General features: G+C 47.4%; 2 protein-coding genes across 13 annotated transcripts in view; one reads left to right on the plus strand and one right to left on the minus strand.

Moving 5' to 3' along the window:
• Positions 1 to 27,883, plus strand: part of ST7L (suppression of tumorigenicity 7 like) — a 154,032-nt gene that overhangs the window by 73,931 nt on the left and 52,218 nt on the right. The window contains exon 15 of one of the 12 annotated variants that reach the window (XM_029228652.1): positions 20,900 to 21,121. The exons of the other annotated variants lie outside the window; for them this stretch is intronic. Coding sequence (XP_029084485.1) covers positions 20,900 to 20,908 — 9 coding nt within the window. The 3' untranslated portion in view covers positions 20,909 to 21,121. Of the gene's footprint in view, positions 1 to 20,899; positions 21,122 to 27,883 lie in introns of those variants that run through there. 12 annotated transcript variants of the gene reach the window in all.
• On the minus strand, positions 10,029 to 23,138 carry WNT2B (Wnt family member 2B). Its single transcript, XM_029228661.1, has 5 exons — positions 22,439 to 23,138; positions 16,309 to 16,529; positions 14,975 to 15,252; positions 14,009 to 14,273; positions 10,029 to 11,047 (listed from the first exon to the last, which is right to left on the minus strand). The coding sequence occupies exons 1-5, from the start codon at positions 22,627 to 22,629 to the stop codon at positions 10,818 to 10,820; spliced, it is 1,185 nt and encodes a 394-aa protein (XP_029084494.1). The 5' UTR covers positions 22,630 to 23,138; the 3' UTR covers positions 10,029 to 10,817.

The following is a 27,883-nucleotide window of genomic DNA, read 5'->3' on the forward strand; positions in this document are numbered from 1 at the left end:
AACTCCAACCTAGAGTATAGCCACAACTGTTCTTGGCAGACAAATACACTGCTATTTTTCCTTCAGTCACAGTGAGATAGAAGAATGTTCTCTGGCTGGGGCGTGGATGAAGGCACTTTACTAATCTTATACATAATTCATCCTTGGTTGCTGGGGTATTCAAAGTTGAAACTCTGCCCTCTGATAAAATTTAGATGGATTTTTTATTTACTCGACTGTGATCCCTTTGGGATTTAGTCCTTATTGGGAGCCCAGGGATTCTAATTCAACAAAGCCCTAGCTGTGTAGACTTTTCTTATTAATTTGCTCTTGGTGTAATTTAGCTCTTATAATACTGACTCTCAAAAAATCCAAAACCAAAAACCTGCACTAGAACATGCAGTTCAGAATCCTGGATACCCTGAAAAGATTCTTGTTTCAGTACTGGCTTATTGAATGAAAAGACTCCAGTAGGGCTTCTCTTAATTTGTTTCCAAAGTTTAGTTTTTAAAGAGCCTCAGCATTTAAAAATATGTTAACTAATATTCTTTAACATGCTATAGTATAGTAATGATTATCCTGTAAAATACTGTAAGTTTTTGGTGTTTGAATTCATTATATTCAGATGTTACTAGTAATGAATTTGTTCATCATTCATTCATTCAAGGAGCAGATATTTATTGGGCACCTTTATGAAATATAAAATGCAATCCCTGTTCAAAAATAACTCATAGTCTAGTGGTAAGGGGTTTAAGGTAGGCAAGACATGTATTAGTGTAAGACAGAGGCTACTGCCATAACAGTAGATTAGTTCATCCTTGGAGATTTATTCATTTGACTAGAAGTGACTGATGAGTTATTTTCACATGCCTCACATAAGATTTAGTGACCCAAAAAAGTCAATCTAGACTGATAGAGGCTTTTTCCTTTCAGTCAAACAAGAGGAAATAGAAGGAGGTCTCTTTATTTTATTCTTTTTCAGATATCAGACATGAAAGACTTTCATCTTTACACATAAATGATGAAGTTCGTGTTTTTGTAAACAGCAGTATTCATTATGTTCATCTGAATAGTTTAGAATTTATTAAAAAATGAAGTGCTCCACAACTCAAGATTGAAATAAGAAATGTCACCCCTCAGATTTACATAGTAGCTGCCCTAAGACTAAAGCCTGCTATACTCATTCATTTTTATCTTTGTCTTTTATATCCTCTCATTCCTAATAATGACAGATTAATAAGGGCTAAGGACCATCCTGGTTTAGAAAATGGAAGTGTGATGTCAGAAGCAGAATGGGACAGCAAAGAGTTAGGACTAAAGAGTTTGGTACTAAAGAGTTAGGTACTCATGTACCTCTGTGGACATGTGAGAAAGAAAGGGAAAGAACCACTCAGAATTTCCCAGAGCCCACTGTTCATGTCAAAGCTGTACCCTGCAGTGACTGATTCTGAAAATATATCAGGTTAATTAAGAAAAATAATAAAAGTATATTGGATTAAGGTACTAAAATAAGCTGCCTTTTCCCTCTATTCTAAGCTGAATTTTGCTGATCAATTCTGTATCCTGGATAATTCTACATTTTTACAGGGGGAACTGCCAAGATTTTCTCTCTAAACAACTGAAAAAGATTTCCTATCTTTATTGGGCTCAGTCAAGTATATGTACTGACTGGATCATTGGGGATATGACCTTGAAATACATATTAAAATATTTTTAAAAATAGGTACAGAACCTGTCCTTGGGGAATTTATCCTGTTAGGCATGTAATCATTAGATATGGTAAAATGATGAAAGTATATTGAGTAGAAGAGCAGGCCCAAGGCTAGAGGGTCGAAGAATATACTGTTTTAACTCTGTGGCAGCAGAAGAAAGAAAGTGGGATGATTTGAACACAGACTTACAGGCAGAAGACCGCAGATCAGGCTCTGGAGTTAACTGGTAATTGTTACTTCTTTAGCAATTTATCTGAGCTTGCTATATCTTCTGGAATAAGTGGAAATTATTATTCTTTGGATAGATGAACAAAACATACATCTCCAAATAATGAATTAGATGCATGATAGTATCTTCCATTTCAGAAGTCTGATTAGTAGCATGCTGGTAAGGAGGCGCATTCATATTTCTGGGTTGTGAGGAGCCCACTCTCATCCATTCACCTGTGTTCCCATTTATACTAGGCTGTGTCTGCTAACATTAGGTCTCTAAAGAAAGACTTAGGTAAACTCCAGACCCCCTAAGTTCCTGTGAACTACCTCCTACTCCCATAGGACTTCAACGAAGATAATGAACACTGTTTTTTTAACTTTTATCTTTCACATGGCATTTAGAGTAATGATATCTCATTTGGTCTCAAGCTCCATATTGAATTATTTTCTAAAAAATTGCTTTGGAGCAGTAACTTTTTCCTCGTTGCTTAACCAGTCATACAAGTTGAGACTTATGTCTCTATGCCTGTTTTATAATAGCTGCTCTGGGAGAACAGATGAAAAATAATAAGTTAGTAAGATATTTTATGAGTATTGAGGTCCCTTCCATTCAGAAATGTAAATAAAATAACCAGCATAAGCAATCAGCTTATGTCAGATTCCATGGGTTTATGTTACATAGGGAAATTATAGTGCAACCTGAAACATGCTTCTTAATGAATTCATAGTGGTGTCACAGTTGAATGTAAACCCTTGAGCTTTTCCATTGTGAAGGGTTTCAGAAATCACCTTTTATAAACTGCCTAGGGGAGGAGGAAAATACCAAGATGATACCAACAAATGCTATCACTTAAATGGTTGCCTCCCTTCCAGCACTAACTAAATTGTGCCAGTTAAGTAAAGCAAAAATTTAAGATACTGCTCACCTTTTGGCTTATTCAATGTTCATAAATATAATTTTTATATATACATATATATGTATAAATACATATATGTATATATACACACACACATACATTTCAATATTCTGTTTTTGAAAGTGGCACCAGGAAAATGCTGTGGAAGAACAGGGTTGCCCTTGCAGTTTTTGTCATCAGAGGTTAGGAAAGTTCAGTTCGGAAACTTGGCAGAAGCCCGATAAATAGCTCTGTTTTTACCTCCAACAAGTGCAAGAAGCCAGAGACCTAATTCGAAGTTTATGAAATCGGAATTTGTATCTTGTCTTTGGCTGTTGCTCTAGCACCCTGTAGTACACCAGAACTATCCTCTCACTTATTAGTAAACTGATTTTGCAGTCCCTAAAGCTCTTTCATAGCTCTCTTCCTATTCAGTATGGCCGCAGCTATGGTGAATGTGCTAGCCTCAAAAGTCCAGTATGCCAAACGGGATATAGGGGACCAGTCAAGTTTTAAGTTTGAGAGTCAGGGAAAGAATCATGTATTTTCTATTTTAAAGAATTCCTTTTTTACATTCTAATTTCTTAAGAGTTTGGCTTGATTTGTGTCAGGTTCTAGGCCCGTAAACCTACATTAATGCATCACAGTTCTGGATAGGATATTTGATATCTCTTATTTACCCCAGAACCTCAAATGATAGGGAACTGTGATTAATGATACTTAGCATTTTGTGGGTTTTACAGTGTAGCTGTCTTCTAGTCCCAGTATCTGTAACAAATGGACTCATCCTTGTGTTTTCCCATAGGTGCCCTGGTGTTTACTGACATAGATCAAGATGCTGTGTGGCTCTATAGGGGACTCTGAGCCATTTGACAGTCTAGGCACATGCAGTCACCTCACATTATTTAAGCCCTGATCTCAGCATTCTAATTTCTCTGTATTCTCCAGTGTATATAATATGTACTTGCTTGAAATTCCTTATATATTGCTTGCACATTCTTGCTTCTGAGTTTCAGCATAAACCAGTCCCTTCTATTTAGAATGCCTTCCTCTGTCTTCTCTCAACCAGGACATTCCTTATATTTTAAAAATCCAGCTCAAAAGCCACCTCCTATAGAAAGCCTGATTAATCTCATTCACCTGATTCCTTTATTCTGCGACTTCTGTTTCTCAGTGTTAAACTGTTTTGTCTCTTTGTAATTATTGCTTCTGTACATTGTCACCCAGCAAACATAACAGTTCTAGGAACGATGATCCTTCTGCATCCCCGTCTGTGTATTATACACAAACATTTTGAAGGCCTACTGACAACCTTTTCAATTTCCCCTGAGTTCTAGTCCACCTTCCGTACACTTTCCCTTTATTCATAGTTACATTCCTGGAGAAATGGGGTATATGTTCAGGGTTTGGCCTCCACCTTAGCATGTGTATGGCAGCCTGCTGAATAGGTCCCTACAATTGGGCAGGATTTAACCCTTTGGTTTGACAGTCTCTGCATTCTGTTCAGACACCTTCAAGAAGTAGACATGAGACCAGGAGTAGAGAAATTTCCACTGAAAGCTCAGTTAGCTTTTTATACAAGACCTCTGAAGCTGCTGTCGTCAGCAGCTCACTTGACACTCTCCTGCTCTAACTCTTTTCCAGGAGTCAGGGCTAGTTTAAGAAAAAGCCTCTTGCTAGAAGCCATGACCTCGTACTTTTATCCCCTCCATCTGGTGTGCGGCCTCATGGGGCTGTGCTGCTATGCAGGAGGTGAGCAGTGGAATTCTTTAGATGATGACTTCTGAGCCCACATGCGGAGGCAGTGGGGGTGGGAAGCAAGAACAGTGAGAGCCAAGATCGATGGACCAAAAAGTAAGGTTTGCTCTGGGAGAAATCCTAACTATAGGTAGACTGTTTTCATGAGGTGTTCTTCCCCTAGCTCAAGTGGGGGCCCAGGTCAGGGAGCTGTAGCATCCCAGATCTATGATTGATGAACATGGTGTTCCTGCAGTTTTCCTTTCTGCCTTCACAGTTGGGGTTCAGGAGTGGGATAGGTAGGATATGTGAGGGCTTATGCTGTCTCTAACGGAATGCATTCCAGGGTTGAACAGGGAAGGGTTCCCCTTACACACATCATCTCTTGGAGCTGCTTTGTCTCACTGTCTCAGACCTAAACAGAAGTCCAGATTTTGAATGAGGGTAGGAGGAGGGGTTGAGAGCAGCAAAAGTTTTTGATCAAGTGAAAATCTGCTGTCTGCCTCATCTTGCACGGGTTTCTCTGCAGGGTAGATACTCCTTGCTTTGGTGTAGATAAATAGCTTGTCTTGGCTAGAGGTCCCAGGACTTTTACTAGGCTGTGAGTAGGCATCTGGCCTGGGATAGGACAGTTTTTTTTTAAGCACTCTCATTCCCTGTTCTTACTTTCCTAGACCAGGAGTTGAGAGCATTTTTAAAAAGATTGAACTCTCAAAGGAAATTCTAATACATACTTTAAAAGCCCAAAGCTTTAATAACTTCCTCTCATGGCTTCTCATGACTACTTCTGCTCTGTCTACACATTTAGCATCCCTTTAAAAGGACTAGATAAAACTAAAACAAAAATTTAACTGTTAATCTGAAAAAGAAAAAAGGAATAGAAAGAATTAGGAACCAGAGCTGATTAAACATGGACCACTAAATGTAGTATAGTGATCATTTGGTGGTGGTGGTATTAGTGGCAGAAATGGCAAAAAGGGGGTTCATTGATGAGGTTAAGGAAGGCCTAAGCTGTTCCTTTTGTAAATTCTGCTCATGTATACTCTCCTAGGATATTTTGTATCAATTTCTGTCCTAAAGGTGCTGGGATTCTTGTGCCTCCAGCCCTAGGCACCCTCAGTCTTTGAGGAGAACACACAGGATTTGAAGTCAGAAGCCCTTGGTTTGAGTTCTGGCTGAGCCACTCAGTATCCACAGGACTTTGGACAAATCACAGAGCCTCTCTGAATGGCACCTGTACAATGAGCATAATTCCTATCACAGGGTTGGTGAGACAATTACATATAAGCTAAAGTGTTTATACATGAAAAACCTTTTTATAAATATCACAGTTATTCTTGGGGAAGCCCCACCTTGAAAGTTGTCAAATAGAACAGCTGTGGATTAAACTATCTTTTTTATTCACTCAGCTTAGCTTTTCTGTTTGGTCAGGTCTGCTTACCGGGGTTGATGGTGTTAAGTAGTCATCCAATTTTGGCTTCTTTTGGCCAAAGAGAGAGAACTCCCATGCCCAGCTGCTCTATCCATAGACTCGTAGGCAGAATGGAAGTGAGCAAAGGCAAATTTTAAGCCAGAACAGTTCAGAGTTAGGGGACAAAAGGGAGAATGCTTACCTTGCTTTCTCAAATCCAGGATGACTAAAACATCTTAAGTAAATGAGGAAGGACCACAGAGATGCTCAGAGATCATTTAAGCCATAAATGGGAAGTGGAAAAACGTACCTATACCCTCTCTTTTATCACTTTGACCTCTGGGGTCAGGGACAGGTATATTACTGACACCTCACTGGCCGTTACTTGAAACCTGCCAATCACCAGCTTCTGGGAAAGCTCAGTCTAGTGCAGCAACTGTGACACATTTACCCTAGTAAAGCCACTGCTTGCTCCCCTCTAGTGCCTTTCTCTTGTGGAGATCATCTCTGCAACCTAAAGCTATCCTGTTTTCTAACCTAGTAAGAGTTAAAAACAACAGGTCATGAGCAGGAGGCCTGATAATCGTACCTCGTGCAGTCATAGGAGACTGCCCTATCATTCATAGCATGTAGGACACGAATTGCACTCTTTCCAGCGTGAACCAGCCATGAGAAGTTCTACAGTCTCAGCCACTCTGCCTGGGTGGGAATTGTCCACTGTTGATCTCTTCTCTCCATGCCCTTTCTGTATCCTTCTCCTGCCACCTCCCAGAGGGGTGCCAGTCCCCAAACCAACAGCTGCCTGCATGTTGATAATTTTATAATATTCCTTGGTTATAGCTGAACCCCTGTTACTGGTATGAGTTTTGAAGTGTTTGATTGAAATCTAGTTGCTTTTTTCTTTTTTCTGTTGGGGAGGAGGATGACTAGTACCCATATGCAGCCTGAGATATTTGTATATATATATCCTCACGGTTGTGTACAGGCTGATAGGAAGGGCAGAGTGAAAAGGAAACATCTCTTTCTTGTTTTCCAACGTTGCTTCAAAGATGCCCAACCCCCATAGAAGCAGGCAGTTCCCAAGTGGAGGGTGGGGGCAGAGGCCTCCACCAAGGCCATCAATAACCAGGTGTGAGCTACAGGTCTCTGCATAATGTGAAGCTCTCCCGTATTTCATTTCTGAACCAGGGGGCGGCTCTGCAGGATTGCTTACGGAGAGCTCTGTGTCTGGCACCTCTCTCCACAAGGCCCAGGCGCCCAGGGTCCCACCGACCTGCCCAGGAATGCATTACATTGTTCTCTGGTGCTGTAATTTGGCTGCAGGCTGCATCTAGGCCTCCCAGGGATGAGAAACATACTCTCCCTGCCTTCCTCCCTTGGGTTTCTGCCCTGTGACCACTGAGGGCATTTAAATAAAACCTCAGAAAGGCTGAGGGGGAAAAAATCCTTGTTATCTTTCTTATATTAAGCCATGGAGAAGTCAAGGTCCTGAGTGGGTCTGAGAATTTGGCGAAGGACTTAGTGGTTGGTGTGCTTGCTAAGGGAGGTGAGAGAAAGGGAAGAAATTACTCTCTGTAACAGGGAGGAAGAAGACTGAGGCAGTGAGTGGTCAAGGAGTCAGACCTACAAGACTTTGCAGACAGACCCTCAGGGCCAGGCAATGTTTGATTCTTTTAAATAATCTGAAGTCCCTGATTTCATTTTTCTAGTATCACTCTAAGGAAGAGTATGGATTTATGCTATTATTCAAGGCCAGCAATAATACAAATTGGCTTTTATCTGCAGGACTATGTTAAGGCTGGCATTCTTACTTTTACATAAGAGAAATTGGCTATAGGCTGTGCAGCTGAGGTACTTAAGTCTTGTGCCCTCTCTAAAAGATTCTAAGATCCTTAAAGGATAATGTCTTTTAACTTAATTTGTATCCAAACAGCATTTTCTGCAATGCATTATACATAAATATTAAAAGCTAAAAGAAATGAAGACCAACAGGAAGGAGTGAAACAGAGGTGGCAGGCTAAGAGCCTGCTGATCTGAGGGACAGGCCTCTATTGAACAGAGGAGAGATGGGCAAGGGGGAGATTAGAGGCAGTGAGTGAGTAGCAGCAGAACTAAATGGGGCCCTGACTGCACCAAATAAAGTTCTCATTTTGCTGCTTGTTCCAAATAAATTAGTTTCTGTTTGTATAGTGCAGAATGGATGCCAGTTGTGTAAAGCCAGTCGGAATGCAGAGGCAAGCTAAGGAATAAGAGGAAAAATTAATTGCTTGGCCATTATTCTTTTTGGGAGCCACATAGCCTCTGTAATGGGGCTTACATGGACCTCTTTTCTCTTACTATCCACCTCACTTTTCAGACCTCTCACTCTCTGGACAGCTTGCTGTTCTCTTAACCATTTATAGGAAATTGCAAAACTTGGTCTTTATGAACTAGAACTTGGAGCCCAGGGAAAAGCACAGAGCAGTATGAGATGCCAGAAGAGGCCCGATTCCTTCCACAGGGTAAGAACCAAGAAAAAATAAGATAATAGAACACAGGTAGATTTAGCTCAGGTTGATTTCCCATGGAAGGCCTAGGCTATCATTTATGTGGTAACTTGGATAACCTTGTAAGAGCTGAAGCTAACTGGGACCTGAGAGCTCTTCCCAGTGGCCCAGCATACAAGACAGCATCCTTTTGTAATTCATTCAGCTCTATTCTTGAGTTCAGACTGACTGTGAGCCCCTTACCCTTCCACTACCTTAGTGCTTTCCTCCTCTTAATCCTAGCTCAAGATGTCAGAAACTCTTCTTTTCCCCTCCCATTTCCCCCCTCCCTAATCCCACCATTGGCTCATCAGTTATCCAGTTGACTCCACTCTGCAAGGAAGACATTCCCCTGGCCTGACTCACTCAGTCCTATTTCTCCACAGGAATCCCCTCACCGCAGACCACAAGGGCCCTGACTAGTTCATGTTTTGTGTTAATGGATGTGAAACTGGAGCAAACCCCCTCACCAAAAGAAAAACCACCCTAAACTCTCCCACATAGGTCTCAGCAGGTTACACAAATATTAGTCCTATCATCCAAATAAATCTGCCCCCACGGCCCAGAGCTATAGCACCCCCATCCTCTTGCTGCCTGTGCGGAGTAAAGCTGCTCCACAAACATGTGAGGACCCCAAGGGGTGCTGCAGAGGAACTCGGGAAAGGAAAGTGGCCTATATTCAGAACTCCTTGTGTAGGCTCCTTAATATACAGCCTGCTGTCAATACCTTATAGTCCTGAACTGAAGATTCTGAGAGAAGTCAGGATGGGCTAGACCAGTTAACAGGCTTTGGTAAGAGGGTCAGTTGGCTGGAGTTTGAGGCATAATTAAAACTCAATATCTGATATAAGTTTGTACCCTCATTTTAGAGGTGAGAAGATAGAGGCTCAGAGAATTTGGGTATCTTTCTCAAAATATCAAAAACAGTAACTGGCACAGCTGAGATTTCAACCCAGATCTGTCATAACTGCAATTTTCTATACCACTCTTCTCCTTTAAAATATCAACAGGCAAGAGATAACCACTGTCCAAGTCATATAAAAATAGGACATCATGATTTTGGGGACTCTTGTGTCCTGCCCTCTACCTTACTAAGCCTGCTATCTCTGGAGACTCTACCACTACAAGCTTAGTTAGGCAGTGGGTAGTAGCACAGAAGGAACTCGCCAATTTAAGCCAAATGCGGATTGAAGGATAATAATCAGGACTTGGAAAGTCACTAAATAAAGATTTGTTGAATAAATGAGGAAAGGTTGTTTTCTAAGCTGTTTACCACTTTGGCCCCAAGACCCAGCTCGCCTTCCTTCTGTAATCACTGGTTCCTGCTCCCAGCTTTAAAGGCTAGGATCCTCTCCTAAAAATTGCCAAAGCCAGCGATCTCTACCTGCCTAGTATACACTAATGCCTCATGTGGGCCTTTGAGATCAGGCTTGTTACCCTCTCCCATGCTCCGTGAGTCACATATCTTTTACTTGGTGTTTCCCAAACCTGGCTGCCCACCAGAATGATGCGTGGAAAGTTTAAAAAAGTAAAAATCCCAAGGCCTAGGCAGACCTACTAAATTACTCTTTCTTAGGAGTGTTATACAGTATTCTAATGATCTGTTTGTTCGGCATGGCATGACACTGCATGCCACTCAGTTTGTACAGTCAGCAAGTGAGCAAAAGAGGCAGTGCTGGCTGATACAGGTTGAAAAGGAGAGATTAGAAGAGAATGTTTGTTTGTATAGTTATATAATTCTTTTCTCCTACAAAACACAGCAGTTTATAAACATAATAGCATGAGAATGGAACTTGTCTGCTATGGCTAACTCTTATCTAGCAATCCCAGGCTCTTGATAATGGAAGAATGTTTCAGCCTATGAGTTTCTTTTGGGGTACCAGGCAGTTAGGTCACACTGACCCAGGGAAGAGATATGTGGTTTCATCTCTGTCCCATCTACCCTCAGCCACGTAGGAAAAAAAGAAGTTCTCTCCAGGTATCCTTTCTCTTGCACACACAACATGTGTCAGGAAGCCAATGCAAGGGAAAGGAAAAATGAACCTTGACCATGTGCTTTAGTGCAACTCATATCGCTCTGAAGACTCCTACCTCTTCCACTCTGCCTTCTAACCTCCAGAGTGGGGAGTCAGGGAGCCGCTCAGTTTTTTACATCCCCTGTCAGCTCCTTCCCAGGGCTAAGGAACCAGCTAGGACACCAGAGTCCCTCTGGAGTACTTTACAAGTCCTTAAATAGAAGCTGTAGCAGCCCAGAGTTGAGGATGGAGGAAGGTGTGCATGCAAAGGTCTTGTGCTTTTGAGTCAGGAGGTTTGAAGTGGAGGGATGAGTGAGGTATTTATATGTTCAGGTCTGATCCAGCCACTCTGCCTTCTTGGGGGCCTTGCAAGTATGGACATCCACAGTGTTTCTGCACTCCTTGCACCGCACAGCACAGCACCAGTGGAATTTGCACTCACACTGGGTGACACGGGTAACTCGAGTTGTGTCATACCCTCGACCGCAGCACATGATTTCACAACCGTCTGTCCCTTTAGATGTCTTGCTACAGACTCGGCCTGCGGTGCCTAGGGAACCTGGGTTGGGGAAGAGAGAGAGTGAGAACCAAGTTACCTCTTACTTCAGCCACTCTGGGTTCCCTTACCACATCCTCATGAGGAAACCATAAAGAATCCCTTTTCCTGAAAATACACCCACTAGCCAAAATGATCATCTCCTTACTGCCCTCTGTACCAGGCTTGTTTCTTCCCACTATCAAGGCTCCCCAAAGACCATTGACTTTTCCTGCAATGTCCTCCCTGCCAATACACATCTCCATATCCCCTTCAAAACTTAGCCTTAAAATGTCATAATTGTTAAAGCTGGGTGAAGGTTCTCTACTTTATGTTTGAAATTTTCTATAATAAAAAGTTAAAATAAAAAACTTAGCCTATAATTTACCTTTTCTAAGAAGCCTTGTTACAACTCTGATCCAGTTACCATTTGTTAATATTTCGGTCCTTAGTTTATATTTCATTAAGTTATACTATACAAGAAAGTAGTATAGCATGGCCATTAAAAATTTAATGCATGTGCCTCATGTCAAATTGTCTAGGATTAAAACCTAATTCTGCACTTCTTAGTTGTGTGATCTAGCAAGTTAGTTGATCTCTCTGGGCTTTAGTTTTCTTATACCTAACTCAGTAGATAGTTATATCTATAATCTCTGATCAACTGAGGGGGCGAACTGATAAGCATTACTGGCAGGAGGCTTCTCCCTAAGGAATTCCTAAAGAATATCCCTTGCCTTACCCCTTATGGTAGGAACCCTTGAAGGGTAGGGATTGTGTTATTCCCCCTGCACAGAGAATGCTCACAACCTCACAACCTGACTGATTTTTGCCAACAGATCACAAAATCATAGCATTTTAGATGGAATGGATCCTAGAGAATATCTACTTCACCTCTTTCCCAGAGATGGGAACATAACTAGCCTGGGGGTTCAAGAAGGGTATGAATAAATTAACTGATTTCTATAGCAGTAGTCTCCACATTCCACTGAATATGGATAGAAAGTGCTAGTACTTCTATATTTGTTTTTGGGCTCATCAATTTAAAATATCTACTTTGTATGTATGTTTTATAATGTACATTTTAGTACAATGAAACATAGATATAATTCATAAGTAAATATACATATATTGGAGGCACATGTTCAGATTTTTTTTTAGTGATAGGAGTACACAAGCCAAAATGTTAAGAGACCACTGCTCTAGAGTGTAGGCTGACTAGGTCTACTATATATGTTATCCGCCTGATTTCAAGGGCTAGGTCTTAACGTCATTCTCTTGTGCACCAGAAGCCTCTTCTACGCTCTGGAGCCAAGCAATCCAATGTAGTAGCCACTAGCCAAATATGGTCATTTAGATTAAGTTAATGAAAATTAAATAAATTTTAATACTTAGCTCCTCAGTCACACTAGCTACATTTCAAGTGCTGAACAATCACATGTTACTAAGTGGCTACTGTACTGGAGAGCACAGATGTAGAATATTTCTATCATCACAGAAAGTTCAATGGGACATTACTGCTTTGGAGGGAATTCCTGGCTCCATACTCCCTTCTGGGATGACTTGTACCCTTTGAATTCCAGGCTCCACTGTGGGTTTTATGAGACCTATGTTATGCCTCTGAGAACAACCAACACACATATGACTCATCCTCCCTCCTAACTCCAAAGATCCTTCCCCAAAGGTGCATTTTAGGATGACAGCATAGGCTTACACCCTGGATGTTGTGGAATTATTTCTAGGCATTTAGAGAGTAGCCCTCTGAATTATACCACATGGGAAGAAAACAAACTTAGTGGCAGGAAATCCCCAGGAGAATCAGAAGTGCTTTCTTAGCATTTTTTCTCCTAGCACCCTTCAAAGTACACAAACTACTTTCTCTGTGTCTTGGGTAGAGCCCCACCCTGTTTCTGTGCCCAGTTTTGCTCCAAGCTAATTGCTTCTCCAGGAAGGACACTGATAGGTGAAAACAAATAGTCTGGAAGACAGCTAAGGGTTTTGGCTTCTCCTTACCGAGGTCCTGACTGCTGAGACTACAGAGAAGAGTCTGGGAGCCCATAACAATAACCAGGGGAAGAACAGTTCTGTTGCATAGCAGGTTGTTCCTAGTTTAACCTATCTGAACCTGAAATATGAGCCAAGATGGTTAGCTTCCACTCTTTTAGGGGAACACCACATCACCTTCCAGCATTCCCAAGAATTCCACCACAAATATATGGAACAGATTCAAGAATGATTTGCTGCTTTCTGCTGATGGTTAGCCTTTGGTAGGGATCTCCTCCCTCCTTGCTTCCTCAACTCCATTTTAGAATTTTCAGTGGCAGCACACTGGATAAGCCCTTTCAAGGTCATTCATGGTGTATTTCCTACTACCTTTCTGTCTTTAATCTTCCTTACCCAAAACCTTCACTCAGATTAATCTGCTCTCTGTTCCCAGAACAGATCATGTGCTTTCCCACCTACCACTCTACTCACGTGTAGAGAATATCCACCTGTTCTTCTCTCTAGCTATCCAGATAATCCCCACACTTTAAGAAACAGCTTAAATTCCACATTTTCAAGTAAACTTTTCTTAATTTCTCTCTTTTGCAGTTGCATTTGTCTACCTGTTATATCTCATTTCTTTAGCTAGATTGTAAAGAGCCAAAACTTAGTCTGTATCTTATGCTTCTGTATAGCCCATACATTGTTTGGTACTGAAATGGGTGATTGACTTAAACATTCACTTAGTAGTACCTACTATATCCCAGATGCTGGGAATATAAAGGAGTGATAGATGACCTCAGGCCTCAAGGAGCTCAGTGTCTTCTCCTCTCTAGGCAGCTTTGGGCCTGGCAGACTGAGGCATAAATCAACAATCTTATTACAAGGTTTTCACGTCTGACTGGCTTCTCCAACCTCCTTCCCTAACTCCTGAAACCGTGATTAACTAGAGGTGCCTGCACTAAAAATCAGGGCTCCATGTTTCTACCTACTTTCCTTACTCACCTGCAGCCTTGTCCAAGACGCAGTAGTCTGGAGAGTTGTCAAAGTAGACAAGGTCAGTCCGGGTAGCACGGCGATAGCCTTGGCGGGCTGCTGTGAAGTTTGCGCCATCCTGGGTGGCCGTTACCTGCACAGCCCCATCATAGCGCCGCCGCAGGTAATCACCTGTGCGGCGGAAGTCTGAGAGTGCACGCCAGCAGGTGCGCAGAGTACAGGAGCCACTCACGCCATGGCACTTACACTCCAGCTTCAGAAACCGCCGCACAGCCTGGGAGGTGGGGAGGCAGGTAAGGGAAAGGCAGCCAGTCAGGGTACTTTATGGTCATCCCTAGGACTAAAAGCATGAGTGCCCTGAGGTCTGCTGGACCTGGGCCTGGTTGGCTAGTGGAGCCATCGGTTGTCCTCTCCCCAGTCAGATTCCACCCATTCTTCCCGATCAAATTCAAGAACCTCTTTTTCCAGGAAACCTTCCTAGACCAACAGTGCTCTCCTTTTCATGATAGCCCATTTGAACTTTAAAGCCCCAGGATTCTGTTCATAATTATGGCACATCCTCTACTTTTCATGTGTTTTAGAGTTCAAGGTACCATGCCTTCTGCTTTTGTTGCATGTCATTTTCCAGCACAGTACTAGGCCAGTATAGGAAGTGCTCAAAGACCAGTGCACTGACTAGAACAAGCTTTTATCCTCCTCAGACTTTAGGAGGTGATTCTTTTTTTCTTAAAAAGTTATTTCCCTTCTTTTCTCCACCTTTCCCTAATTTCCACCTATGTGAAGATTCTTTATGCTCCAGGTTGAACCTAGGCATTCCTAAGGTCCCTTGCACTTACTGCTCCTGTTCCAGGGGTTGGGGCTTTTGGAAGTAATCCAGAAGCCTTCAGTGCTTCCACCTTCACATTTACTCCATGATCATACATACTGGCCACTCCCAGCCAATATGAATGTACATGCACAGACATGAGTACTGACCGTGCGACCACAGCGATTGTTATGTAAGTTCATGAGAGCCCGTGCATCCTTAAGCCTCTTCTCCTTGGCATCCACGAAGGCTTTGGCAAAACGAACACCATAGTGGATGTTGTCACTGCAGCCACCCCAGTCAAAGTCCCCACGTTGGTCATGATGTCGGCCACGGGTGTAGGGGTCACAGCTGCACACACTCAGTTCACCCTGGCTACAGGCACGAGTGATAGCATGGACCACCCCTGCTGATGAGATGGCATATACAAATGCTGCCTCCCGGCTACCTAGAGAGAGAAAGGTAGAAGTGTGTTTCAGGAAAGAGGCCCTTGTCTGTCCCCTTCTTTAGCCCACACAACCTTCAACTCTGAAACCTCTTCTCCTTTTCTTTCTCAGGGCAACCCCTGTACCTCCTTTATTCAAGGTACCCTTCCCTTCCAAGAGCATTCCCCAGTGAATCTGACCTCTTCCCCTCAGCCCTCACAACTCTCTATGCACTTCTTTGTATGTCTGACCTCTTGGGCTGACCTGTACTCCTGTTTCCTTCCAAACTCCCTGGGTCCATCCATTGAAAAGTTTCACAGTGAATCATTCCCTCCCACTGAGTGCCAACCCCGGCTTAGCAAAGCCAGCCTTAGTCCACATTCCAGGCCTTTTCAGGCCCACTCTGCTGGACAGTTCCCCTACAATGGAGACCCCAGCCCAGGGGTCATCGTATTTGAAGAGATATGCTACTTTCCCCAGCCTGCTTTCTTCCTTCCCTGCTCTTGGGGATTGATGAATCATCATCACTCTTGTCCCTCTGACACCTCCACATTCTCATCTCATTCCCTCTCTGCTAGTTTACTGTTTAGCTCTGCTTAGCTCTTTTGCTGAGCCAGGTCCAAGCCGCTGACTCTCCAAATATTTACATATCACCTTTCTGTTTATTCCTTGCTCCAATTATTATAGTGTTGGGAGTGGTGGGGTGACGGTAGTAATGGTGTTGGTAAGAATAGAGCAGCCATTTCCAGTCCTCAGCCTTACAGTGCATGGATATCCGCAGGCTGGGGGTTGCGGAGGGGAAGGAAAAGGGAGGAGGAAGGATGGAGGTACCAGGGAATGCTGTTCCTTTGACCCATCATCCCAGAACACTGGGATTTAAAGGGGTCACTGCCTACATAAAACATATATAAGGTACTGAGGGTCTGTTTCCAACTGTATCCTGGGCTCTGCCCACAATTCTTACTCTGATTATGAAGTAGTATGCAGGAGAGGAGAGAGGGGCTCATGCCTATACTACCCACTCACCACCCCAAGCATAGAAAGAGAAGGAGCTGGGGCAGGGTAGAAGAGGCCCCTACTTCTGAGCATGACACGGCCAAAGACAGTGTGGTCCCGGTCCAGGGTGGTGCAGTTCCAGCGATGGTGGCGGAACTGGTGCTGACACTCTCGGATCCATTCTCGGGCACCCTCGCCCACCGAGCGCATGATGTCTGGGTAACGCTGGCACAGCTGCCGCTGCCGGCTCACCAGGCCAGGGATATTGTCACAGATCACTCGGGCCCCCAGCGCCCCGATGTACCTGCAAGGTGGAGATGGCCCTGTCAGAGCATCCTGGCTTTATTCTGCATTAGGAGAAGGGGAGGAAAGGTTTGGCATTCAAACCTTGAGAGGTTCCTTCCCCTTCCTCCAACCAAGGCCGATATTCCCCAAGGCCAATGGGGAGAACTGATCCTCACAAGCTCTGGAGAAATAATTAAGCAGTTGCAGAGAGAGTAATTGCGTGGTCTCACCATTACCAGTTCCCCAGCCAAAGGCCAAAATTACACACATTCCCAGAACACAGGCTAGGCATGTGTCACATACACAGAAGCTGTGGGCATATCACACAAACCCCATTGCCTGTTTATTTAATAAACATTAAGAGCCTCGTGGAAAAATAAACTTAATAAAACTAGAGTCTGAGACAACATTGTTATACCCACATGTCAGAGGCACGTCCTGCGTGGCTGGTCCATAAAGACATGGTATGGGAGAAGGATGGAGACAGGGAGGAGTCAGTGGGAAGAGATATAGTGGGCAATTTTGAGTGACGTTTACAGCTCTAGTCAGACCCGTGTAGCTAAGAGTCCTCATTCCGAATCCCGAGGTCTGGGGAGGATGACCTCCCACCCCAACTCTCCTCCCCACACCCTTTGTTTCAAGGTCCCATGACCTTTCTTAACTAATGAGTCTTTCAAAATCATCCTTCCCAACTTAAAGGGCATAATGTCCTGGATGAATCTACATGGGCAGAGGGCTGTTTGCAGTGGGAAACCAAAGACCAAGATTAAGCAACAGGGTGACACTCCCCATATTCCAGTCCCCAATCTGCCCAATGTGAACAATTATAAGAAGATCAATTGGGTGAGCTAATCAAAGATAGGTGAGTTGCTAGAGTCATTCTCAATTTTCTCAAGGAAGTAGTTTTTCTTCATTCAAACACTTTTTAGCCCTGGACTCCACCACAAGCCTCAGGAAGAACATTTCAGAGAGAGGACAGGAGTTCATCATCACCTTTTTTCCCCACAAGGCCACCAAATGAGATCTGACCCATACACCCACTTCTCAGTCCCTTTCCATCTCTCCAGCACCCAGCACATACATGCCTTGATTTGCTGTGAATTCTCTATTCTCCCGTCCTAACACATCAAAGGGACGCCTTCTCGCCCCTTTTCTGAACAGATGGGGACCATGGAGGGCAGTTGCTGCTACAGACAGAAAAGATTTGATTTGGGCTGTGAATGAGCCGGTGGTTTGGGAAGGGCCCCAAAATGGGCCTAGAAGTGGGTGAGGAGAAGGGAGGGCAGCCAGTGGGGAGAAGGGAAAAGCTGGACTGCCCTGGGCTTTATGTTCTCTGCAACACTCCCCCCCACCCGGCCCCCTGCATTTGTAAACGCAGCCCTCACCCACAGACTGGATCACCACTGGTGATACCAACTCAAACACAAGGAGGGCTGATGTTTGCCTCTTCTGGAATTCAGCAGGGCTGATGGGGCCCATCTGTCCCAGGGAGGGGTGAGAGGGCTGGTCCACCACTAACAAATCCCATGGAATCAGCATCCCCAGCACTGTCCATCAGGGCAACAGCTTCCAGGAACAAACAAAATAAACACCCTGGGCTGGGCCAGGCCGGAAAGGGCTGCCTGACGCACAGCCGGGAGTTACACCCACTGCTGCGGTGCTTTGTTTGGAGAATCAAGACCGTTGGAGTTGGAGCCTGTCCCTGTCTCACCACCATTCTGCTTCCTCAGTTCACCCCCGAGTACTGCTCTAGGCAATGGGTGTTTGTTGTTGTTGTTTTTTTTTACTGGGGCTTGGGAAGACAGGGGTTGGATGGAAATGGGAGACCAGTAATCCAGCCCTCATGAGACAGTGTGGAGTGGGGCATGCCAAACCCCGGTAAAAAGTCCTTCCTGTGGTCTGACTTAACTCCATTCTGCTGCAGCCCACATCGGTCCTTCCTGTTACATCCTCACTGAGCGTGGGAACATCTGTTCAGTAAGACAGGAAGATAATTTTCTTTACTACCACCCTTATCCCACTAAGTAGCTGCTTCAGGATTCTGCAGAGCAGGGCACTTGCCTCCTGACCAGTGGTCAGCACCTTGCAGTCAGTGTGGGGGCCTCCAGCAAGGCAGCCTGAGGCCCAGGTCATCCCCCTCTCAATTCAGCGCGTGCCTACAAAATGCCTACCATGTGCCAAGCACTGAGCTCATCTGTTAGGGGCACAAAGATATTTAAGGCATCTGCCAGCTGATGGGCTGGTAGAAGGGTGAGATGCCCCTGACTCTGTAGCTGTTTCCCTTCCAGAAGTTTTTATTTCCTTCCCAGCTTCCTGCTCCAGAATGCCCTCTTTACCTGCTTTTGACCAATTCATACCCCTTCCTTTGACAAAGTGACTCATGCCCTGTTCTAGCTCCTTGCTACTCAGAGTGTGGTCCCCAGAACAGCAGTATCAGCATCTCCTGGGAATCTGTTAGAAATGCAGAGCCTCAGGCCCCATTCCAGCCCTACTGAACTGGCATTTTACCCACCTCCTCAGGTGATTAGGACATGCTGCTCTATGAAGGCAGGGAGTTTTGTCTGTTTTGTTCACTTCAGTATCCCCAGTACCTAGAACAATGTCTGGCACAAAGCAGGTACTTAATAACTATTTGGTGAGAAAAACAAAACCTGACCGCTCTGATTTATCCCCAACTCCTCTCTCCTCCTAGCTAGCCATAGGCTTCATTTCAATTATAGCTTTATTCCTTGTTGACATTGCAGATGTTTTAGGTTTGTGTCTTTTTAATGAGGCTAGAGGTCCTCTTTTTTATTTACCCCCTTTCTTTTACAGTTTTTAGTGCATGTACATGGTTTAGCTCAGCCCATATAAGGCTTTGAACACAAGGATAAAACAATTATTCTCCCTAAATATCTTAATACAATATCATTTATATGATACTTTACAGTTCACAAAACGTTTTTCTTCACAAAAATCCTATGAGAGAGAGATTTCCATTTTACAGGTGAAGAAACTGAGGTCACAAAGATTAACAATACCCAGCTCTGTCCATCAGGGCTAGTCAGAGGAGAACTGGGGTGAACCAAGGACATCTGACTCCAAAGTCCAAGCTCATTTTCAATTCCAAGCCGAAGAGAGGCACACAGTGCTTATTAACCAGGAGTAGACCAATCTGGCTCCAAAATTGGTGTGAACTTGAATTTCGTACTACGCCCCTCCTATGCTTCACTTTCTTCATGTGTGAAATGGGGATAATAATATTATCTGCCTCACTGGATTATTTTGGGGATTGTAAAAGATGATGCTTATAGGTGCTTAGCCATAGTGTCTGGAGCTTAGGAAGGGCTCATTAAATGGCAGCTGTGGTTGATAACAATAATGTTAATGTCGGGGAATTCCCCGGTGGTCCAGGTCGCTCCAGGTCTGGGAACTAAGATCCCACAAGCCCCTGGCATGGCCCCAAAACAAAAAAAACCCCAATAATGTTAATGTCATGATATCACTTTGTTCCTCCTGTAAATCCACAGTCCTGAACACAGTCCTGCTCTTGTGATTCCCTACATCCCAGACCCTGCAGAATACAAAATAGTACAGGGAGGCACATGCCAGGAGACCCCTATTTCTTGTTCTCTTTTTCATAGATTAAGAAGAGACCACCCGTTTCCTCCTTCAGTTAAAGGTCGGGAGAGGAAGGGAGTGGTTGGAGAGTAAGGGGAAGGGCTGTGAGGAAGATCAGACTGTTAGCTGGTGATAGTGATGACATTCTGCTCCTGAGCGGAACATGGACACACAGAGTCAACAGGCATCTCTTCAGGGGGTTGTACAGAATATCAGTCTTGCTGGGGTTTTTTCCTAAGAGAAAGAGAGATAATCACCTTGGGTCCTGACCTGCTTTTGGAAAGCAGCTTTCTACTTTATCCCAGAAGTGACTGACCACTGAGGCAGGACTCTGGGGCCTGCAGCTGTGACCCCTGTGAGGCAAGGAGACTGAAATGACCTGTGCACTCACTGCCCATCCTGGCCCTGTTGCTGCCTTCCTCCATTTCACAGGGACTGCTGAATCCCTCTGTATCACCCGCCCGCCTCCCTCCCTAGCTAGCTCTTCCACCCAGGAGTTTTTCCAAAATCTTTAATATGAACCACATGGGGGAGAGTAGTAGAGGGAGAAAGGAAAAGGGAGAAGGAGTAGCCAAGGGGACAAAATGCGGACTAGGAAGAACCCCAATTGGGTTTTTAGGAACCACTATCAGGATGCTGAAATTACCAGAGTGATACTTCCTCACCTAAACACCATGTGGACCAAGACTGCCTTCCAAATTGGTAAGAAGCAATCAAGAGTCCCTAAAAGCAAATTGTCATCTGGAATGGATAAAGATGCACAGTGGTCACTTCATCCTTTCTCTACAGGGCCTCTGAAGACACAAGTCCCCAGCCAGACTGAGACCATGAAGGTAAAGGGTGGCTTTAATCTCACTCTGAAGTTTGAAAGGCTTTTCTCCTCGTCCCCTTCTTCCTTTTCCCTTTCTAAAGGAATGTTTCAAGCCAGATGTAAGATATGGGCCTCCCTGCTCCCCCATCCAGAACCCCCCTCCTTGCCTTCCCCAACACTGCAGAGATAAAAAAGATCCAAAGGAGAGATTTTCCTGAGACAGGAAAAACGGGGGGTGTGGGGGGGGGTGATGGGGATGGAGAAAGTTGCATCTTGAAATGATAGGAATCTGCAGCCCAAGCTCGCTGGCCCCTCAGCCAGCTACCCCTCACCCTTCCAGCCAAGATTCCAAATCCGGAGGAGAGAAGCCACAGGGTGCAAGGGGAAAAGAGACCACACTTTGTGGAGGAGGGGAGGATTGGGGGGAGGGGCAGAGTAAGGAAAGGAACGGGGCACTGCATGGGTAGAGAGAGGCAATAGCCCAGTCCAAGCGGCCAGTTTAATTGGGGGGTGAAGAGGAAAGACAAGAGGACTGAGTCATTTCTCAGTCCCACTCTCCCCCTGCTCAGCCCCCAGAAGGTGGGGGAGGAGAGAGAACAGCTCTTTCTTCTGGGAGAAAACGATGAGTGCCATCCAGAGCTTTCGTGGGTAAGGGGATCCGAAAAGAATAGATAATCCAGTGGATTTTTAATTCCTTTTGCCTCATCTGCCGTCTTGTGAAGTGTCCGGACTCTTAAGGCCTGCAGGAAATCTGAGAGGATCTCTTAATGCTTTGAGACTCTAGAAGCCGCTAGTTCTTGGAGGGGAAAGATGGGAGATGGGACCATCTGGGGAAGGAAGAGAAGGAAGAAGGGAGGGTGATACCAAGGTTCGAAGTGAGATCCTCAAAACAGACTGAATGTCTGAAGTATGCAAACCCAAGTGTTTTGTTTGCTTTAGTTGTGGGAGTTAATGGGGGTAGTTTTTGCCTCAATTCCATTTCTAAACCTTGCGCCGGGTGCTCCTGCCTCAACCAAAGCCTTACTGCGTTATGGGGTGAGGGTAGACTAGCGAGAGGCTCGTCTGCCCTTGCCATCTGCCCCTTTCTCCACCTCCCCCGTGTGGGGGGCCAACCTTAGGGGATCAGGAGGCCCTCTTGGACGGCCACCGCGGCCCCAGATGGGCGACTGGTTCCTTGAATCCATCCTGAGAGAAACTCGTAAGGTAGCTTTTGCCCTAAGAGGATTGAGCTGAAATACAGGGGGTCTGGGAAGCCTCGATTACCGGGCGTCCTTTTTCCAAATACCCAGCGCCTTCATCACCAGACGGGGAAGGAGCGGCGCCCCCTTATCCACTCCCCGCCCCCCTGCGCCCCTCCGCGACTTCAGTGACAGCCCTGCACGGATCGTCTCTGACTCCGTCAAAGCGACAACCTGGTCTCCTGAGCAGCGGGTGTTGGGAGCTGTATACTCCCTTTCGGCGCGTCCGGCCTCTCTAACCCAGCACCTCACCCTCCCAGCCCTGAGAGCGACACTTACCACCAGGACGTGTCTACGCGGGCCGGCAGCAGCAGCAGCAGCAGCAGCAGCAGGCGGCAAGCAAGACTTAGGCGGGCCGAAGCCCGAGAGCCGTCGGGGCTCGTGGGTCTAGGCGCGGGCGCGGAGACAGGGGCGCGGACGCGCCGAAAGGGGAGCTGCGCGGCTTCCTCCGCACCACCCGGCCTCAGCATAGCTCCCCGAAGACTCCCGCCACGCGGCCCGGAGGGGCGTGGACGGGGCACCGGCTGAGGGTAGTCAGGCTGCTCCCACTTCACCCCCCTGGGGGGCCATAAGTCTCGCCGGCGGCTGGGGACCTAAGGGCACCTAAAGTCCAGAAGTCAGGGCGCCAGGTCCCGGAGAGGGGCGCAGGGAGAGGTGTCGGAAGCCTACGACGCCGCGCCGAGTTCGGGATCTGGGGCACGCTGCCTGGGCTGAGATGCGGTGTCACGGGGTCGGCGGCGCGGAGTGGGGCTGCGGACAGAGTGTGCCGACAGCTCCTTCGGCCGCGGGCTCTCATTGGACGGCGCGGGGCGGGGCCGAGGCTGGGGACAAGCGCGGCCCTCAGGACGGCTCCGCCCGCGCCAGCCCGAGGCGCCCCGCAGAGCCCTAGGTGTGGCGGCCGCCTCCGCCCCTCGGCGCCCCTAGCACTGCGCCGCGCCCCCACCTGCTCGGGCGGGACGCGACGGGGCGCAGCGGCGCCCTTCGGCGCCCGGAGCGCCCAGTCCCTGCCCACGCCGCGCCACCGGGTCCTAGCGCCCTTCATTTGGCAACCCCAACCTCCGTGGGTGATGGCCTGGAGGGCCGAGTGAGGGGGGCTGCAGACACCTTCCCCTGTCATCTAACCTACAGTGACACTGAAGTGAGCCACAGAGGACTCAGTCATTTCTTCGGGTTCTCCGTTCTTGCGCTTCTGTGAAATGGGTAGAATCTCTGCCACGGGGAGTTGCGGGAGAATCTTAACTCCCTTTCCAACGCTGCCAACGGGGGGCGCCACGGGCAGCAGACTTAAGGTAGGGGCTTCTCTCATCTACGGCTCGCTGCCCCTGGTTCCTCCGACCCGCTGCCCACCGTATTCCCACCCCCGCACCCCCAGGCCCCCGCACACAATGTTTATAGACAAAGCTCTCGCCCGCCTGCCCGGACCCGACGCTTCTCTCCGGCCTGTGGACCGGGAATCGATGGCCAAAGCGGAGCGGCACACCTGAGGACCCGACGCGGACTCCCCGCCCTTGGCCGCCCGGGCTCGGCAGAGCCTACTCTCTCCCAGCTTTCCCGATGCTTCGGTCCCCACCCCTTCGGGCGGGGCTGCGAGTACGAAAGAATCAGAAACAGCTGGGCAGCTTTCCCGAACCAGAGGCCAGGGTGGGGGTCCTGCTGAGAGAGTGGAAGCCCCGGAGCCATTTCTCTCCTTCGCCTTTCCACCCTTCCTCTTTCCCACTGCTCCCTTCCCTCCCTCCGCCAGCGCCCCAACCGCCTGGGGGCGTGGTAAATTGGGAAGGGGAAGGTTCTGGCTGTAGAAATTGATTCCCCTCTTCCGTCCGCACTTCCCAGGCCGGCAGGTAGAGCTTCTGGAGGCAGGGTGGCCCTTACTGAGACCTAAAAATTCTTTTTAAAAAAACCTGCATCTTATAACTTCCAGAGTCCGGCTGGGGTCCGGCCCCAACCGCTTCTCCAGACTCAGTTTCTCTTGCCTAGCCTCTCATTCCCAGGTGTCTTTCGTGCCTCTCCCCGTGATTTATCTATACTATAAAGCCCTGGCGTAAACAACGCCCTGGAAACTGCCCAGCCCCTTCAACCCCAGACATTGTCAGTTCTTGGGGGTGGGGGTCTCTGTTAGAGACTCCGGAGTGTGAGCGACAGGGCGCAGCTCGCCGCAGACGTCCCCAAGGCAGATATGAGGGAGAAGGGCTGAGAGAGACCTTTATCCCCTCTCCACATCTCTCACCCCTTTATCTCACTTTCTGTAGTAGGGGGCGAAGTGAATTCATTCATTCAACAAATATTTATTCCCTACCATGTTCCAGACTGTGCTAGGCACATTAGTGAACAAAGCAAAACGAACAATTTCTGCCTGTGTGGAGTTTAACTTATATTGGGAGAAGACAGACAATAAACAGTAAACATCACAGGTAAAACATATAGCATATTAGAAAGTGATAAGTACAGTGGGAAACAATGGAGTTGTAACTAGGATGATCAGGGTAGGCCCCATTAAGGACATTCAAGCTAAGACAAAGGAAGCGAGAGAACAAGCCAGGTAGATTCTTGGTGAAGAGGATGCCAGCACAGAGGCCCTCAGTTGGGAGTGGGCTGGTGTGCAGAGTGAGCTAGGGAGGAGGAGAGGAGTCCAGATAGGTAACAGCGGTAGTCTAGGTCATGCAGGAGAGAAGGTGCCCACCCTTAGAGGGGAGGTAGAAAATGGGAGCTGGATTGGAGTTGGATGGGAGTGAGTGAGTGGGGCAAATACAGAGGCCAGGCAGGGTCCACATGCTGTCCATATCCTCCCTGCCAACCTTTCCCTTCCCCTCCCCTTCTCTCTCTCAGTCTGGGAGGCTCCAGTTGGCCCTTCCGTTTGCTTAAAAGAAGCAGACTCTATACTGAGCTTCCCTGAGAGGGGCAGGTGAAAGAGGAATGGGCCCAGGCTCATTCCTGGCCAAGCCCCTTTCCTGGGACCATTCTGTCACCTCCTCCCAGCCCAGCCCCACCCTGATGCTGGGCAGCAGTCTATAGGCTCTGCAAGCTCTGGCAGCCTCTCTCAGACTCCCCTGTGCGCGCAGGCCTGGGTGTGACTCTGGCCCTGTGTTTATTCCTACATCTGGGCCTGAGGTTGCAGGGTGGGGAGCTAGAGATGATCACATCAGCCCTAACCTTGGGTGGACTCGCCCACATGGGCCCCAAACTCACTTATGAGGCCCCTTGTTTGGCTTCAGCTGTCTTCATAGTCAAGTGGGACGGTGTCTTGGCATAACATAGATGCTCAACTATTAAAGCATGTTGCTGAGCTAAGGGGGCCCCCAGAAACATCAGCAGATCCAGGAGGGAGGGAAGTGGGTGAGGGAACAAGACTCTTCCCCAATGCTTACAGGCTACCTCTGCCCTAGAGTAGACAACCCAGGATGGCGCTTTGCTCCTTCTTCTTCCCCTCCCCTCTGAGCCCCCAGCTGCACAGGAGGAAGCCCAGGCTGCAGGAGCCAGCTGACTGCAAGAGCTGCACTCAACCACTTAACTAGAGAACAAATACGGAGCCAGAGAAGAGGTTTTCTGGGATCTGCCACTTTGGACTTCAAATCTCAAAATAAACTTCCAGTCTCAGGGTCCTAGACTCTACTGGAGAGCTGGGCTCCTCACGCAAGGGCCTGTTGTGGGGCTTCCAGGCAGAGGGTCAAGGCCAGAGGCTCAGGCTTAGCGCCTGACCTGCTTCTCCCTCCCATCCCCCACCCCTACTCCACCCGAAATGGGAGCTGGGGGAGGAGACTTGGGAGTCAAGTTCTGGTCTGAAGGGTCCTGCATGGAATCAGGTCACTTACCGCGGTCCTGCTGTGTGCACAGCGCTGGCCAGGGCATCCTAAATGACACAGAAGGAGTGAAAGGGTCTTGCCCCCAAGGCATTTTCATGCAAATACAATAAAGCCATCTGAGAGCTGGGATGATAGGCTTTGCTGTTTGCTGCAGACCTCCCCTTCACCCAGGCCTCTAGACTCCCTGGGGCCGCCAGCAGGACAACTTCCACCCAGCCGTCAGAGGCACACCTTCCTCCTCCCTCAAGGTGAACCACAGCCTCTTGCCCTCTCAAAACTGGGTGCCCCAAAGAAAAGGGTCTCCCTCACCCCTGTACCTCACCTCATGCTCTGCTCCCCCATGGGGCCACTCAGAGCTAAGATTCATCTTTTTTCACTCTACTCTCATCTGTGTGTGGCTGAATGATTTTGAATTTTTACTGGCCCTTGGATGGGAGTGGAGATGAGCTAAGGGGAGCTTGGGTGTGAGTAAACAGCTCTTACTCCCCCCGGGTCTACCCCCCCTTATAGGCCCCCCTTCCCTAGGCCCCTTTGGAGATGACCTCTCTTTCCCGGTGGGTGGGAGGTGGTGTGGATGGTAACGAGCAGAGAGAAAGGCCGAGAAGGGGCTGGGGGGAGGTTTGGATAGGAGTCAAGGAATTCCTGAGCCTGCTGCTTGCACAAGGGGCCCTGAGACGCCTTTCCTGAGATTTCTTTGCAAACCTAGAAAAGTCTCATTTGAAATGGGGCCAGGTTCACCCAGGCCCCTAGTGCCCCCCGCTCCTGTTTCTTCCTCTCCAGCCACCCCAGGCAGGTGTCTGGGGAAGAGTAGGGAGATTGGGAAGAACCCAGGGGCTTTTAAGTCGTATGGGGTGGGGATCTATGCTTTGTACACAGCCTGACCTGGCCTCTCCTTGGTATTTATGAGCTCCCAGGCGAGGCATGGAACGTGTCTCAAAGAGGCCAGGCCAAGAGGGCTTTGGAGGAAGGAGCATCCAGCCCCAAACCAGGGAAGGGGGCTTGGTGGGGCAGGGCTAGAGACAGAGACCCTCTTCTTCCCAGCCAGTGGCCAAACAGGGGAGTAGACTGCTCCCCTATGGGGCCTGGAGAAAGGAAAAGCGAGAGCTAAGGGAGAAGGGGGAAGAGGAGGCCTGGGGAGGCGGGACCGTAGAGGCGGGGCCTGGGGGTCTGGAGCCTTTTAGCACTTTGGCTGTAATCAGACTGGAGCCAGGCGGTGGGCGGGCTGACAGCCATCCTGGGCGGGTGGCCCAGGTTCTGTGTGAGGCCAGTGGGTGTGCTGCTGGGATCCTGGGTGGTCACTGACCAGCCTAACCCCAAGGGAGGGTGGTCCCACGTGGCCCCCAGCCCCCCCTCACAATCTGCCTATGTCAGATAGGCTACACACTGAGCTCTCTTTCTCTCCCCACCACCTGTTTTAGGCCCCAGAACAATCTGGAAGTGAGATTTGCTTCCAGTGGAACAATCTGCAGAGCCCACGATCTGCCTCCCTCCACTCTGCCTTCCTTGGTCCACTCTGCCTCTCTCTCTTCCGTGTCTCCATCTCTCCGGGTCTGTCTCTGGCTCATATTTCTGTCATTCAGTGTCTATTCCTCTTGTTGTTTGTCTTTCTGTCTTCATTTGTCTCTCTGTGTGTCTGTATCTGACAGCCTTTCCTCCTCTGTTGGAACCTCTGTCCCTCTTTCAATCTCTGTCACTCCTTGACTCTTGGTGTGTATCTCTGTCTCTCCATCTTTCTCTCTATGAATCTGTATGACTCTCTCTCATTCTTTCACTCACTTCATCTCTCCGTGTCTTTTCTGACTCTGTGTGTGTGTTCCTCTCTATATTTTTCTCGGTGTGTATCTTTGTTTCTCTTTGTGTCTGTTTCTCTCTTTCTCTTTCCCTCTGTCTCACACCTTCTTCTGCAGTCCCTCCAACACAGTACAAA

The sequence above is a fragment of the Monodon monoceros genome, unplaced genomic scaffold (genome assembly GCF_005190385.1).
Source record: "Monodon monoceros isolate NGI ecotype Baffin Bay Population unplaced genomic scaffold, NGI_Narwhal_1 Super_Scaffold_18, whole genome shotgun sequence".
NCBI classification, from domain to species: Eukaryota; Metazoa; Chordata; class Mammalia; order Artiodactyla; family Monodontidae; genus Monodon; species Monodon monoceros.